Raw genomic sequence first — 17,316 nt, 5'->3', positions numbered from 1 at the left:
TGACTGTACGCATATGACAACATGCTTGTTGATTTAATTAGCAAGCGAATGTTTACTGTGGTTTATACGGCAGATAAAACTACGAACCTTGTTTGATGTGATTGTCTAATACTTTCATACATTTATCAATGCTTCGCGTATCGGGTGAAACTGCGAATGTTTATTCTGCCGAAAAAAACGTAGCGACCTCATCCCTCACCACCTGGGCCGATCCCGAAGGCTGCGCGGTCTGCACGCTCAAGCTCTTCGCGCACGAAAAAGAGATCAAAACTGGCTCACGTCGCCTCGCTCGTGTTATGTGATGTGACAATCACTGTGCGGCGCGGGGGCGCTGTAGCGCTAGTGGCGGAGACCCGCTACTGCAAACATTTTAGACCCACCGAGAGTGTAGCGCGCGGTCCTCTTCCGTTTCGATGCACTATGGAAGCATGTTTTTTTTTTTTTTTTGCCGGATTGCGAGCGTAGACCTTACGGCGACAGTTTGCGACAAGTGCTTCGTGTTGTTGGACACCTACAACATTCGATCTGGATCAGAGTCGAACAATTATTATCACCATCTAAACGTCGCGAAAGTTCAGCTAACCCAGTACTGTTACGTCGACGGCGCGGAAGAAGTCATGAAAAAAAAAAGAAGCTGGGAAGCTAACGCGCGCCTGTGTTCAGCGTTTTTAAAGCGAAGCTTTTTATGGCTAGGCGAAACGAAAATCCGTCTGTCCGCGCCTGTGTCACTATCGTCATCAGCAATGGCTCGAGCGTTGTCGTCTTCTTCCACAGCTGTTTCTGTTGCTGCTCATCGTTCCAGCGTATAGAATTGCACTTGTCTCCTGTCGACGTAATGGGGAGGCCGCGTTTGGGAGGGTATGAGCCATTGCTTAAGGGGGTATGAACCATTCATTGTCTTACGCGACGGACAGAGTTACTTTTCAAGCAATTTTATTTTGAAAAATCGCAAGCGTCAATGGCGCGTGGATGCTCCTAACCACGCTGCCGAGCAAACTCAAGACATCGAACACAAGTGACAACGGGGGACTCCGGGTATTCCGTCACTGACGTCATTCTCTCCGTCGCACTTGAACGTGTGTGTAACCTCATTAGGAAACACAAAGACGTAACCAATTGATTGACGAATGCTTTAATGCACCGTCGGGATTAACCCAGTTATAAACATGGTGCCGCACTTTCAGCTTCGCTGCTTAATCATTCGTACGCAGTGCTTGGGCAGGAATCTTTTTGTTTTTGTTTTTCGACTGCGTTGTCTTCGCACACTTGAGGTGTTTATAATGCAGATGTACAATAATTTTCCACATAAACAATGCTTAGGATCAAGTCAGTTGTTTTCTTCTTTTGTTTTTCAGGTAATTAAATGAAATTGTGGCTAAAGTATAAGCGATCATAAACATTTACAGTGATTTAATTCTTCAAAATAAAATTCCTTATCTCATGCAGAAGGAGGTTATGTGCCCTTTCCAGAGTCTGCAGCGACTGCAGGTATTTATTGATGTTATGCGTTGTTTTGTTCGATCATTGCGGACTTTCAATGCCGGAAGGCTGTGATTGAATTATTCTCACTCTATGCTGCATTTGTTTTTGATGATATGTATACGTAAACTCAAGATGAACAAATTACTCTGCCTACTTTGCTATCCTGCATGTCATAAATAGACATAAAGCTGTGCTGACCTTCCAATGCACAACAAACAGTGAAAAAAGTCCCAGCTTCGCCTGAAAGCCGAAGCATCGATTGCGATAGCAAATTAGGAAGCTATACGAAGTAAGGATAGCAGGATTATCGGTCGTACGCACTTGAACACATGCGCTCACTAATTAAATAAACAAACATGGTACGTGTTACGGACGCACAGGAAAAAAATAAAGTTATCTAACTTGATGATCTCGGAAACTCGCTGTTTAAACGCTGACGTGAGGCTGGGCGATAGCAGTTAGCGAGATTACCTTCGTGCTGCCTCTCGCTTCAGCGTAAACTATGTGGCGAGAACACAGTACACACGGAGCTATCAGCCCACGGTGCACCTAGACTATGTACCCATCGCACATCGCTTTCGATAGAGGGCCCACGCAGCCGCCCCCCCCCACCCGTGCATTGCGCGCCATGGAACACTAAGCGCTTCCTCCCCCTTTCCTTTCCTGCGCGCGCGAGATCGAGCCACCATCCCGGGCTCATTTTCGCACGCTTTCACTCGCACCCACAGCATTAGAAGCTTGGCCTCGATGTTATCGCACTTGCATTTTGTACGGACCATCACGGCGACGTCGACGGCGGCGGAAATGTGCCTGGAGTGTCCATATGTTTGCTATCGCTACGAAATGTGCAGTTATATTAGATATATATCGTGCGTTTTAACGTCCAAAATTTACTGTGAATGACGCCATAGTGGAGGCCTCTGGGTTTAATATAACCGCCGGGCATCCTTAACTGCGCACCCAGAATACAGTACGGAACTGTTTTTGCGTTAGATCTCTTTCGGTATGCGGCCGCCATGTGGCTGGGAATCGTATCCATGGCCTCGTGCAAATCAGCGCGGATTGAGTAAGCAGAGCAAATGGGAAATGAAAGCAGTGAGTGGGAATAATGCTGTATTGATACAATTCACTTTGTGTTAAGAGGATGCTTTAGCTCGGGTGCTCCTATCTAAATACATGTGAAAGGAGAATTCGTTTTTCTCGGCAACCACTGTACCAAATTTGACGAGCGTTGTTGCATTTAAAAGAAAAACTTAAAATCTAGTGACTTTTGGTTGCGAATTTTTGATTTAGATCCTCAATGTTTTATTAAAAATTGGCAAAATTCCGAAAATTTTCAGAAAACGAAACTATCAAGTTTACAACTAACTCAGCAAGGAAAAATGATATCACAATTCCGTAATTAATATGTTACACATGAACCTAAAAAAATTCTTTCAAATGGAAATACAGCTTTTCCAGAACCCTTGTACACAACGTAACCAATTCATGTAAGGTATAAATTGACATATCGAATTTGTCCGCTTTGCTTGATCTACTGGATGCCGTTTACAGAACCACAATATCTGTTCTTGATGCAGAGCTATTAATTTATAAGCTTCGTGCGTCTATATCTTTTAACTTCCGAATTTTTGTAAATTCGTTTAACAAAATTCAGGCACTAATTCAGCCTCGGTCAGTCGTTATTCGCAAAGGGCAACCACACCGCGATAGCCACTTATCATTAAACTCTTCCGCCACTGTTTCGGTCGTTATGTCTTGTAGAGGCGTCGCCTCAGGCCACCTTGAGTGCCGGTCCACACACGTGAGAAGGTACCTGCAATCTTGGCAGGGAAGAAAAGGCCCCACCAAGTCTAAATACACGGGATCGAAGTGGCTCTCTGGTGGTCGAAACGGCTGCACCGCTAAACGCTTGTGCCGGGTCACTTTCACGGCTTGACAGGCTTGGCAGTTTCTTACCCAGCTTCGAACGTCTTTCTTGATCTCTGATCAGACGAAGCGGTCTGTGATAAGCCTCGGTGTCGCTTACCCGTGCAGTGAATCGAATATTGGCCGCCGAAACTGATGGGGCACGAACGGGCGAGGAGCTGCCTGCGATGTGTCGCAAGCGATCAATGTTGTTGTGTGGGGAAGCGGCACCTCCGCAAGCTGGAGCGACGAGCCTTTTTTTCCCGCAATTGGCACAGCTCGTAGTCGTATTGCTGGGCGGAGGCTAGAGCTTGGAAATCCACAGAGCCAGCAAGCGTAGCGCCGATCCGCAAGAGTGCGTCAGCTGCCTGATTTTCGGTCCCAGAGATATGGCAGATGTCCGTAGAAAATTCGAAATAAAGTTGCCGAAACTCATGTTGTGAGTACGAGGAACTGTTGTTCTTGAAAACGAAAGTTAACGGCTTGTGTTCGGTAAGAATGTAAAAGCTACAGGCTTCAATAAAAGAAAACGGAAATGATTGACAGCGCAATAGATGGCCAACATCTCCCTCCCAAAGGTACTGTAGCGATCTTCTGTGGGTTTGAACGGCTTTGAGAAGATACCCAGCGGCCTCCAGTCTGTGCCATAGTAGGGCTGTAGTACTGCACCCACTGCCGTGGTCGACGCGTGTACCACAAGGCGAGTTCGCGCGTCGGGCAACGGATGAATCAGCAACACTGCAGTCAGCAACCGCGTATTGGCTTCCTGGAAGGAGTGTTCGTGCTCCGATGACCAGTGGAAGGTAGACGGTTTCTTGGAGTAACGACGCAGGAAGTCGGTAAGCGGCTGAAGAACTTTCGCACAGGATGGCATGAAGCGCTTGTGAATATTTATGAGCCCCAGAAACTCGCGCAACTTTCTGATTGAGGTTGGAGAGGGGAAGTTCTCGACTGCCTGCACCCGTGATACCATTGGCTTGGTGCCTTGGGGTGAAGTGCGATGGCCGAGAAAATCCAGGGCTTCAACTCCGAAAATGCATTTCTGGGGCTTTAGGACTGAGCCGTGCTCATCCAGTCGCTCAAATAGAAGGCGAAGGTGCTCTTTGTGCTCTTCGTCTTTGCGACTTGCAAAAAGAATGTCGTCAAGGTCGACGAAAATGAACGGGAGTCCACGCGTAAGCTCGTCCATGAACTTTGGAAAAGCTCGCGCCGCATTCCTTAAACCGTAAGGCATACGGAGAAACTCAAACAGAACAAATGGAGTAGTGATTGCTGTCTTCGGAATGTAGCTGGGTTTGACCGGAATTTGATGCTATGCGCTCATCAAATCGTTCTTGCTGTATATTTCGGTTCCTGCGAGACGAGCGCCGCGGTCATGTATGTGGGGAAGCGGATATTGATCCGGAGTAGTGACGGCATTCAAAGCTCGGTAATCACCGCAAGGCCGCCAGTCGCCACTGCCCTGCTTTGGAGCCAGATGGTGAGGAGATGACCAATTGCTGGAGGAAGGACAAATAATGCCGAGCTGAAGCATGTGTTCGAATTCACAGGGGGTGACTTCCAACCTCTGTCCAGCGTGCCTCCGTGGCGGTGCAGCGACAGGTGGGTCGGTGGTGGTAATATGATGCATCGCCTTGTGTTTCATGGGCAGCGCATCATTTCGGGACTTCGTGGGTTGCGGATAGTCAACAAGTGCCTTGTCGCGCGCGGTCACGCACGCTTCTTTTCTTGCGTAGACGGCGCTAAATCGTCGATTTCTATAAAGCCGAGTTTTATGTGAACCGGCACGAAATAATCGCCGGCTGGTATAGGTAAACAAAGATATACGTTGAGACCGGCCGAAACATACAGATGAGAGATGAGGTGAGGTTGGACTGCAGGCCGAGCACAGCGAGGGATGTGGCGTTATCCTTTAGGCGCCAATCGCGAACACTCACATCTAGGTTGAAATGGCTGAGGAACTCCGCTCCCAGTATGGCAAAGCTGACGCCGGCGATCCCAAACACCCATCTGTGCAAGCGCAGGTCCGATGTCTATCGGTATTGACCGGAACCTATACGACGCGATGGCCATATTGTTCCCCGCGCGGAGCGTGGGTCTGTACTTGCCGTGTTGGCGATCTGCGGCAGTGCCAGGACCGACAGACAACTCGGCTCCGGTGTCGACGAGGAGGCGGGTGCCGGTGATGCGATCGACTACGAAGAATAGGTGGCTTGCGCGAGGGCCGATGTGGCATGCCGCCGTTAGCGAGTGGCCGGTCCGTTTCCCGTCCGCGGACATGGCTAGGTGCAGTGACTTGCTTGTTCGCGAAAGCGATGGTGGTGCAACACAAATGGCGCGGCAAGTCTCTAGGTGCGCTGCGAGACTGCGAAGGTGAATGGTTGGGCCGAAGTTGGGCGCCAATGCTGCCACCCGTGGTCAGCTTCTCCAGTGCACTGGTAAGGCGGTCGACTGTTTCCTCCAGGCGCGAGAGTCGGTCTCGTGGATTTGAGACTCTCGCAGCGGTGACAAGTAGCTGTGACGCAGACGAACAGTCACATATGCGGTCAGCGAGTGCAGCTAACCGATCGAGACTCGCCTCGTCGGAAGCCGCGAGCACAGAGCGCGCGGACTGTGGGGGGCGCTGTAAGAACAGCTCCAGCAAAATTGGAAGCTGGCCACCCAGCAGCTGATGCAACCGGTGCAAGAGTTGTGACGATCATTGGTCGCCTTCTTGCTCGGAGAGGAGCTGTTGAAGCCTACTCTGGTGCGATGGCTCGAGGCGCTGCAGGACCGTGCGTTTAAGGTTGTCGTATGCTGTGGCCGAAGGCGTACCCGTTAGCAAATCGACTATGGCATCGACAATGTCGGACGGTAGCGCGGCGACGACGTGCTGGTACCTTTCTGTCTGTGAGGTAGTGTGCCGGAGTTGAAAACGGGCCTGTACTTGTATAAACCAAACTCCAGGATTCTTTTGCCAAAAGCTGGGAAGCTGAAGCTCTGCGGCGACGACAATAGACGTAATCGTGCCGTCTTCTCTGCCAGCAGGAGTAGGAACAGCGTCGTCCATGGCAGTGTTCGACAAAAAAAAAGCGTCAATGTTCTGGGTCACCTCTAGTTGGGAGCTCGGTTTAGCGGGGGCAACTAATACACGCTTTGACAGGTTGAGAACGAAGGGTATACTGGGTTTATTCCACAGTAAAACAGGTTAGCCGAGTTTCAGTCGTGGCGCCCCTGTCAGGCAGCCACCTCAAGTCCCAAGAAAGAGCAGGGGAAAAACCCCCACGTGAAAGCCAGGCGAGGTAACTGAATTTCACAGAAGCTGGGCACAAATCACACTGAGAGACGGTCGCTACAATGGTAACTGTATGGATCATAGCGCCCGCCAACAGCGGCATAGACTCGCGACATGCCGTGCCTGCGCAGCGAGCGACTCTCTCGAGTATCTGCTTTTTCAACTCGCGGCTCGCGCCAACTGCCACCACCGACTCTGAGGTCACGTTGCTCGTCCCACATAGCTAGGGAGCCTGCAAGGACACAGTCAAGCGGTGCTTTACTGGGTGTGCATATGGAGGCTCTCTATACATAGGGCACGCGACGGGCTCGGGTCTGACCGTTTGGTGCGCATGAGAATGCCAGGCAGCTGCTGAACGAACATGCGTACTTCGGTGTTCATTTTCTATGCATATACACTGTGTGTCACAGCTAACGTTTGCCAAGCTGCTTGACGAAAACAAAATTTAAGAAAGCACGCTGAAAGTTACAATTATGCGACATACAGTACTTCAGTCGACAGAGGCCTGGCGACCGAAGACCATAGATCTTAAAATTGTACCTTTGACAGAGTTTTTCTTAATTTCTTTCCTTGAATAGCTTTGATAGCTTTACCTGGAACACCGTGTATAATTTACCGGAACGAAGTGTTTTTGCCAGACTCCTGGCGCACGAATCAGACGTGCTAAAACTACGATCTGGTCATGACACATGCACGTGTGTGACTCCGGATTAATTTTGACGACCTGAAGTTATTTAGCGTGACAGCTAAATCTCAGTACACGAGAGTTTTTGCATTTGGTTCTCATCGAAATGGAGCCGCTACGTCCGGGTCCCAAACCGTGAACTCAAGCACAGCAGCGCAACTCCATAACCACTGGGCTACCGCGACGGGTTCAACAAACTGTGCATTTGCATCCCATGACAGTTCCCCTATTCTCTGAGAATGTAGTTTGGCCTAGGAACAAAGGTTTCATGAAGACTGGAAAAACACTAAATAGTTTTTTCTCTTTTGTTAGCATGAGAGGGTCACTAGTGGGCGGGCTGTTGCAAGAAATGAATATTAAGAATTTTTTTCCTCTATGAACCGATTTATTTGGGGCCCAATTTACAAGGGAGACAAGGTGACAAGACTATTAACAACCATTCAGTTCTATTGCTCGCACAGCAACATTGTGTATTGTTAGTAGCGCTCTGTCCTGCCGCCTTCTTTCCTTCCCTGTGAATTGTGCGCTAAAAAAGGATTTTCCTTGACTAAAAAAAGTTTCACCAATGAGCCCAAATAACTGCTCTGTTACAGAAGATTACAAATTTACACTGAACAAATTGCATTACGTTGGTAAATAGAAGGCACGGACATACCCGCAAATACTTCCGTATTTCTTTATCCATTCTCCAAAGCATACTGTGGCACCCTGCGAGAAAATGAAAGCAAAGGATTGTTAGATTTTCTCGCACAAGGTCTTGTGATAAATTTACACAATCTTAGACTGGCGTAGAGGACGCTTGTGTCCCCATCAGTCCTGCCCATCGGTATACATTTTTCCAAATTTAACGCATGGTCGTAAATTATGTCTGCACAACAGGCCCGCTGCCAAGAATTACCTAATCAATTTTCATATGCTGTCTTCTCTGCTCTACATCGTAAAAAATTGGAATTTCTTGAATGAGAAAGCCCAGTAGCCTAAGACATTGCGGCCGCGTTAATGATCGTGTACACAAAACGTGTTGTGCAAATAAAGCAGGAGGACGCGACAGCTATCAAGAAATTAAGGCCGGCATCGCGCGTAAGAAAAAGCATGGTTCGCCCGTACACTAATCCATCTTACACACAGCTTTTGTGAATAAGAGTAATGTTGAAAATCCATAGAAAAGTGCCTGAGAGTTCGAGGCTGGGTCAGCCGGTTCGCATTCAACATGGCGGACCGCGAAAACGACAGGAGAAGCGATAGAGAAACGGACATTATGCGCCATCAATAATTTATATATGCGGAACCGCACTGCATATACTACACACGTTTTTCTGTCCGAAAGCTTCTCACATGCGTGATGTGTTCAGTGCGGCTCCAAAAAGCGCACCCCTCAAGGGTGAAGTCACTTTTCTGGTCATCGCTCCTGATCTGCGGGCTTTTCCCATAGTTTTCAAAAAAACACTGGCTTATTGAGACTTGCTTATATCAAGCGCACTGTTTCGCGTACTGCTAACACTACAAGATATTACGGCGCTATTTCGGCATGTTCGGTAACTTGAAAATTGTGTCCACACATAGACGCTGCATAGCGTCAGGCAGTGACGGCGCTCTGCAGTCGGCGTGGTGTGTTCTACCAGCCCAGGCTCATTGACGTTTCACGTCAGCCAAGCCTTCTTAGCTACTTTGATGCTTCCATCATGCCATCGATTTGAGTACTGTAATAATGATTACATAAAAAGCCTACCAAGATAATCTTTGTTAAAACACGTTTCGGCTTCGCAGGAGCGTTGTTCGCAATGAGATATGCGACGTACACACGGTTAAATAAGCCTGAGCACAGCTGCAGGCAACGCATGCACGTGGGAAGGCACTGTCGGTACTCCCAGCTGTTAAGCTTGTGCGCAGTGAACTGAGTATAAGAGACTTTAAGCCGCAATCTTATTAAGAGACTGTAAGTTACGCCGGCGTTGCCGGCGTAACTGAGCGAACGAGCGCAGCGGGGGATGAAAAAATTCACCGATGATTACAATAATCCCTAATGTGAAATTTGAGCACAGCTCCATACCTGTTTTCATTTCGCGATTTATTGACTGGCACCTAGAATCTGTCGCGTGCGGCACTTTGCAAACAGAGCAAAGTGTGGCGTGACTGCCTCGCTAATCTGGAGACCGCGAGAGGCAGCGCGCGGGTGACGCGTGGGCGAGATTCACAGCATTCGCCGCACGCATACAGACCACCCAGACGACGCACGCTACTTTGGCGCCATCTAGTATCCATCGTCGCCGCACTACGCTTTTCTTCTCACGCTTTCGCCATACTATCCTCCTCCGCTTTCCTGCTCACGTCTTTCATCCCCCGCTGCGCTCTGCGTTCGCTCTTTCATCCTTCGCTGTGCTCGGTCGCTTGGTGACGCGGACGCTCGCCGCACCAACGGATGCCTAAAGGCTCAACCAGACGTACGCGTTCCAATGCGTCCGCACACGCCGCGCTGACTCGACGTCGCGTGGCGCCCGACGGAGGAAGAGGGCGCGCACCCAAACGATGCACGAGTTGCCGCGCGTAGCCGCGCGTCTCGTCGCGGCGGCGCAGTGTTGCTAGCTTGCCATGTTCAAGGCAGTCTAGCCTTCGCTTAACGGCCACGTTAAGCAATGTGTTACATATTAGACAGTTTTAGTTTAGCGTCAGCAACTATAGCGTACGCTATACGCTGTAATATAGCGTACGCTAAGCAGCGCACGTTTTCTACAATTTTAGTTGACCGGCGATATCTTCGAATCTCAGAGGCCATATGCCGTTGTTGCGGCTATTTCGCGCCATTAGCGACAGGTGGCGCTGACATCTCGAACGTTTCTTTCGTTAGGCTTCGACTCGTTCGAAACGAGAAGCGATCTCGAAAACACCACGAGATTATCCATAATACTCTGTCGTCGAAGCGGCCTGAGACTAAGCGAAAGCCGTTTACACAGTCATTTGCTACGAACGAAGTGCATTTTACAAAAGCAACGCCAAATTCAATTCGAAGCGGGCAGCCGGGACCGCCGCCATGTTTCCCGCAAGCTCCGCAAACCCCGCAACAACGCTAGGGTGACCCGGGCTTGCCTGAACGTCGCGCGAAGAGTCGTTCCGGAAGTGACGTTGGCTTGCAGTGGTCATGTGAGGTGTGTCATGCTACTGACGCGAGCGGCAGCTTCCGGCGCGGGCGCAAAAATTCTAGCGGTTGTAGGTCTCCACGCCGCCGCGCGCCGACACGCGAAACAGCCTCCGCGCCTGACGCCGTACGCGCCCAGGCGTGGTGCGGCGCGTGCGGGCGCATTGGAACGCGTACGTCTGGTTGAGCCTTAAAGGCCCAACCACTGGCAGGCGTCGGCACGCTTTGGCACGCGCCGACAAGCGAAAGCGTCGCTTCGCGTCAGTAGGAGGAAAAGGGCACGCAACCACTGGACAGAAGCTCTGACGGGTGTCGATGTTCGCTCCTCGGCTGCGGTGCACTGTTGCTGGACTACTTTGTCTTCAACCGTCCGACCTAAAGCAGCCTGCTATAAGCTAAGCTTGAAACAATAAGTTAGTGATCTGTATGCTCTTTTAGATATGAAAAACACGTTTAATTAATGAATGTGCGCCTACCGCAACAGTTTCTTTTTTACCTTTGAAGTAACAATAGTGCAGAAAATATCGACATCAGCACTCGCGCGTCGTAGCTTCGAAAACACCTGCACCACCGTGTCATATCGTATCAAAAGCTGTTGTACGATTTCGTTTTTGGTAGCTCATAGCGCAGCCAACTATGGAAGAATTAGGCGTGCAAAGTATCACTGAAAAATCTGTGTTAGAAATATTATCACGTAGTAGTGACGGTGAAAAAGGATGCAGAGTCAAAACTGGGAGTTACAAATTTAGCTCTTTATTAGGCGAACTTGTGTCCAGCAAAACCAACTTATTCGCAACGATAGCGGCGAGCAAAGTCGACGACCGTCGAAAATCTCATCTGCGGGTCAAGCGTCGGCTTTCATACATCAGTCGTCGAAAGTTCCAGCGTATTCGCTGGTGCCCGCGCGCCTTCCAGAAACTACTACACAATTCTTGTCGCGTATACGATCAGACTATACAACGTTCGTCGACAACGGACAACTGACAGAACCATCGATAACATTCGCGAAACTTCCGATACGTGCAGGCGCGTCCTGCGCCGAGAGATAACGTTTAACAGTTGTTAGCCGGTGAAATACGGTCAGTGGATACAGATAAAAAAAGTACCTGTCTCAATATAATTATGCTTGTTGGTGCATGAAAGAAACGTGGAAATGTGGGTTCTGATAAAATCTGCAAAAAGAATTGAAACACCTGTAGCACTCACAAAAAAAAAATAAACACGTAGAATAGCTAAAATTTACGAAATTCGTAGCTTGTCTCCTCTCGATTCTTGGTTCTGTCAAGTCTTGCCCATGGAGCATCTCATTTATTATTCTGGGTTGCTTTGAAGCATCAATACCGCACGCATTGAGAGACCTTCACGTTGAGTGTATTGCTAGAAAAAAATTCACCGTGTAAAGGCCATGTTCTATGGTAATTCGTTTCAACATGTCAATTCTGTCTTTTTCGACAATAATGATATGACATATCGTCAGATAATACGAGCTTGAGAGTCGGATGGTTTTACATGTGTCTTTCGTTGCCCTTTGCCAAGTCCTACTATAGAGAATGTATGGGGCAGCTCATTTGCATAATATATATATATATATATATATGTGTGTGTGTGTGTGTGTGAACAGGTTATTTTCACAATTTATACACTTCAAGTCACCACAAGAAATACCTGTTTATTGTTTTCAGACTACTATGATGTTTCGACTTAGAAAGACATTCAATTGGATCTGTGAGGCACGTAATAATTGCTGTGGCATATTATTTTATTGCGAAACACTGGATACAGTAGCTAAGTGTTATTAAAACTCGGAAGAAATTAATAGCACAATGCATATGATCATGCCCATAGCATTTTATTGCACTTGCTTGATTAGTGCTTTCTTTATCGCACAAAAGCTACTGCACTGAAACAATATAGTGGTACATATTTAAATAACATAGTTTTATACTACAGTAATTAATCGATCAATCAAACAATCAAATGTTGATTATAATGCACAGGAGCAGCTAGAGAGCATTCGTACTGGTGCACTTGAAAAGCATCATGTGAAACCAAATGAACAGAAAACATGAATGTGGTAGACAATACAATGCGAGACACAGAAACAAATAGGAAAAAGAAAGGAGGAAGGGTAAAAGGGTGTTAATCATACGTGATTATCTAGAGATACACAAAACACAGGAAATGAACTCTGAAGTATGTCAATACAGGCTCAATTCTTATGACAAGTTCTTTTTGGAGTCGAGTTACATATAGCACACTCTTTAATGCAACAGCTCTGTATGCCAAATATAAGCATGGAGTTGCGGTGTCAGGCTGTGCTGACCGCTTGTTCAGACGGATTGAAGAAGAAAAATTAGTGCTTTTCCAGAGAGCCGTGAAGCTCCCTGCAGAATAGACAGACTAGTGCAATGTTGCGCGGGTAATGCAGGGTGTGCCACTTGAGGGCTTTGAGCCAATCCTCATAGGCTGGCATGAGCTTGCGACGACCGAAAAGACGGGAGTAGAGGGTGCGTGTTGGCCAGCGCTGAACAAAATCGTTTGTCAGCCATGTGAGTGTGGTACAGGGAGCATACTGATGAGCAGTACTCAATCCGTGGCAGAATGATAGAAGTGTAGATTTCTCGCAAAATCCCAGGTCCACAGGGAAAGGAGGCACGAGACACAAACCCAAGAATGCGACAACCCTCAGATACAGTGCTGCTGACATATGCAGAAAAGCCGAGAGAAGGACTGAGTGTTAGACCCAGAATGGGAAGGGGCCGAACAGTCTTTATAGGGCTGCCTCCGAGGAAGTGGTTCGGGCACGCATCAGTTTTGTTGTAGCTGATACTCAATGCAGCCCTTTTTGCAGTGCTCCTTCATAGTTTGTAATTGTAGGCCCAGTCGTTCACCTTTACGTAATGTATTTATTTCGAGCACGTATGCTTTACACCACCGGCATAATGTTGCAGTGGAAGTGTTAATTTGTTAATCAAACACATTCTGCGAAGAGGCACTAGGAACTTGGTTTTCAGTTGATCTTTTTCCTGACTACAGTTTATGGTATCGCAGCGAGAAACATTTTAGTGGAATCTGAAGAGATCTGGGCAGTTTAAGCATACCTACTGCACAAAGTACTGATGACACCTTTTTACCTTCCCCCCAATGCACCCGCACAATCTGCTCTCTCCATTGGTGCATTTTCCAGAAGAATCAGTCATTTTCAAATGTTATACTTCTTGTGCACTATCATTTACGAGCTGTTGTTCGCGCTGTTTGATTTTTACTTTGGGCTTCGAGTTGTGCTTATTCCATTGCCATAATTAATCGGTGCTGCACGGCGTCACAAAAAAATTCACCGACGATTACGATATTCCCTAATGCGAAATTTGAGCGGAGCTCTATACATGTTTTTATTTCGCGATATATGGGGGAAAATAATTTCAGAGAGAGACGTAGCAGAGTCGACAATCATCGAAAATCTCACCTGCGTGTCAAGACCGTCGGCTTCTATACGTGACCCGTCGAAGATTCCAGTGTAATCGCTGATTCCGTGTGACTTGCCCAGCCAATTACCACTTCAGTGCCGTATGATTAAAAAAAAAATATTTAGCATTTCATTCACTTTCATCGGTGTGCCAGACGTCACGAAACATTTACGCTAGTGAACTATTTAGGCATTCTCTAGTCTTTCGATAATCCCCACAATGAGGCCCAATTGAGCGATCGGCACACTAGTGTACCTGACTACACTAGTGTGTGCACGCCATACCAAGACGATCATAAGTACCATCATACTAGAAGAAACCAATAAATCACCTAGAATCACCGTTCTTCAGATTCTGCTATCGCAATCACGACAGAGAAGCGTTTATCTTCATGTCTACTCTTATAGAGTCCGTATATCGCGTGTCCGTACGCACGCGATAAACTAGACGCCAGGTAATCTTCCCGAGATATGCGTGCGCACTCTGCTCCACATACGGCATAAATTCTCGGACCTTCTCGCGCTCCGCTTCATTGTCAACGGGGCACCCGTGGCAGTCGCGAACGTGAATTATGCTTTCCTATTCTCTCAACGTTAGGCGAGTGCTAGTTTTATGTCGACCATATAACACCTTCGCCCGACGTCGAACATTGGGCTAAATCACCATTTGTGCTCGCATGGTTATGCAATGCAAAACTGAATAACATTGTGACGCTAGAGACGGACTCACCCGTCTTTTGATGTCCAGGAGGTTTCCAAATATGAAGCTTGGTTCAGGGCCAGGCACACCAATCTTCGCGAGGTAGGAGAATTTCTTTTTGCGCCATCTGTCAACGACAAAAGAGCAGCTTGAGTCACGTTCAACTGACTGACTGAATGAAGTACCAAAAGAACGCAGGCGATGTAAAAGAGGCAGCGATGCGGAATAAATTTGACAACGACGGTTCCTTAGCGGGCACCCAATCGTCGGCGCACGAGATTTTTTCGCATCCCAGCCCAATTGTGGTGCGACCGCTACGGCTGGGTATCAATCCCGCGAGCTCATGCTCAGCAGTAAAATGCCATGACGACTGAGCCACCACAACAAGTCGCTTGTCGTTCACAATTTACGGTCCGCAGTTGGTGAACGTGTAACCGGCGCCGTCTACGACTAATGCTTGACCCGAAGACCCAAAGACCCAAAGACTCCAAGCTGCGTCCCCTCCTCAAGCGGGGTCATATCGGCCGCATTATTTGCGTATTTTTTATCTTGCAATGAAATAAAAGAATAATTGTCTTTACGCTGGCTCATGCGCTCTGTGTTTCTTCAACAAGGGACGGCTCTGTATAAGCTGTGGCACTTCTGTGATGCCGCAAAAAAGGCCCCGGCTCTTTGCCCACTCTGGTATTTGTGTGCATAGCGTTGTTGCTTTCTTTTTTTTTTTAAATTTCGAACACCTCCTTAAGAAATCGCATGTGGCATGTAGAGCACAGTCCGATCTATTCAGGCAAATTACTTGAAGACGCAGGCTTCAGTTGCACGACAAATGTCAACATTTACGATAAATTAGAAACTCCTCGTATATAAGCTTTTAGTGATCACTTTAGCGTCGCAAGGAGGCGATTGCACAATTGAAGGAAGCAGTGAAGTAGTGAAGTTTTGCGTGCTCAGCAGAAAGGCTGAGAGTAGCACCACTTTAATTCCTCGTAGGCACTACGACGTATGTATATTCATGTCGCAATCAGTATTTTTCCGAAAGCCTTGCACACCCAATGCGAGATCCCCCAAGCTATGAGGAACGCGGAAACACTTTTTTATAAGATTCTGGTGATCTCTGTAAAGTGGCGCTAACATGAGAATGCCTGCAAAGTGGAAGAAACTATATTCTAACCAGACCTAATATATTCAGCATTTGAAACATTGCATATACATTAAGAATTAGCTGAGTGGACATAACTATGTTGGTGATGCAGTAACCCACCTAATAAATCATTTCACCTCAAGAGCGCGCGTGATTTTTTTCAATCCCTCATAGAAAAAATAGGTGTGATGCTGCATCACGCAAACTATACTGGCCTCACATGCACCTGACAGCTCCAGCTGCATGCACGCAAGCCACGACATAAGGTCGATTCGATTTGTCTACACTTGAGGAAACACTGTGCCATTCGCTTGACGTAGAAATTTTAATTTCTAGAAAATACTGAGGACGGCAAAAATAGGACTTCATTTCCATAAAGCTCCGAAACATTGAATACATATACTAACATGTGGCATAGCGAAATAAATAGAGCTGCGAACAAGCGCCAAGTCAAGGAGACATGTCCGCAAGTTGTGACGAGGCGTTGACCTCTTATGAAGATGATATTTTATAAGGACGTTGAAGAGGCAGGAACACTGCCACAAAAAGTAAATAAAGACGCAAACCTTTCATTGGGCAAAATTGTGTTGAGAAAGCAAAGCAACACTTATGTGACTATAACGGTTAGCACAATCGGTGGTTGCCGTGTCGAATCTCACTGGTCTGGTCAGTCTGGATTTTACACGTGCGTCGCCGAGCATTCCATTGTAATAGCTTGTGATCGCGTAATTGCGATTGTTGGACACTACTCGCGTGGCCCGTGCAGTATGATTAGAGATGCCTCTGTTAGTACCGAATTTGCGATAACTCTCCACAAACTTCGGGTACCGCGAGTGCGTCTTGCGTGGAGCGATAACGTAACAGCGATAACAATGACCCTGCATTACTTTTTATTTTCTCCCACACAAAGATGTCCGGTTCCCATCAATGCTTGATTGCTTTAGTTGGACCCCAAAACATGGAGTTTCCTACGCAAATTACTAGTGGGAATTGTGGCGCTTGTGTCTACAGGATCTTCGAGCACGGCGGTTTAACCAGCATGTGATTCATAGTAACTACATGCATTTCCCTAAACTTCGTCTCTATGGCTGCAGACGGCTTTGGGATTTTACAAAGTGATCATTTTCAACAAACTATTATGTAAAAAGGCAATCCCCAATAATTACCGACATAGGCGAGTACAAATTGTCGTGCTGTGTTGGGAAAATATGACTGCTAGAGAACGTAATAAATAAAGCCGCAACAACGCCACACCGAGCACGAAGATTATACGAATACAAGTAACCATTTGTTCTCGTAGTACCGCCACACGATCGCAGGCTCCGTATAGTCTAGCACTGTAATGTTTGGGGTCGGGTATGAAATAGATGGTAGCTGGCCCATGCCGTCGTCCAACTTATCCACGCTGAGGACGTTGTTGAAGGGGGAGACTGGTTCTCATCGAGAACGAAGAATATGGAATTTATTTACAGTATCTACATAAGGCCGTTACAGTTCATCAGTCTAGCATGACTGAAAGAGGAATGC

The 17,316-nt window shown here is 47.4% G+C and overlaps 1 protein-coding gene across 1 annotated transcript in view; it reads right to left on the bottom strand.

Annotated features, from left to right (window-relative positions):
- The window catches only part of LOC142570457 (cytochrome P450 3A24-like), a 99,722-nt gene that overhangs the window by 62,525 nt on the left and 19,881 nt on the right, over positions 1-17,316 (bottom strand). The window contains exons 2-3 of the mRNA XM_075678845.1: positions 14,679-14,775; positions 8,005-8,057 (exon numbers count right to left, since the gene is read on the bottom strand). Coding sequence (XP_075534960.1) covers positions 8,005-8,057; positions 14,679-14,775 — 150 coding nt within the window. The remainder of the gene's footprint in view (positions 1-8,004; positions 8,058-14,678; positions 14,776-17,316) is intronic.

Source organism: Dermacentor variabilis, chromosome 1, assembly GCF_050947875.1.
Source record: "Dermacentor variabilis isolate Ectoservices chromosome 1, ASM5094787v1, whole genome shotgun sequence".
Taxonomy (NCBI): Eukaryota; Metazoa; Arthropoda; class Arachnida; order Ixodida; family Ixodidae; genus Dermacentor; species Dermacentor variabilis.
This window is presented reverse-complemented; position numbering and strand designations above follow the sequence as displayed.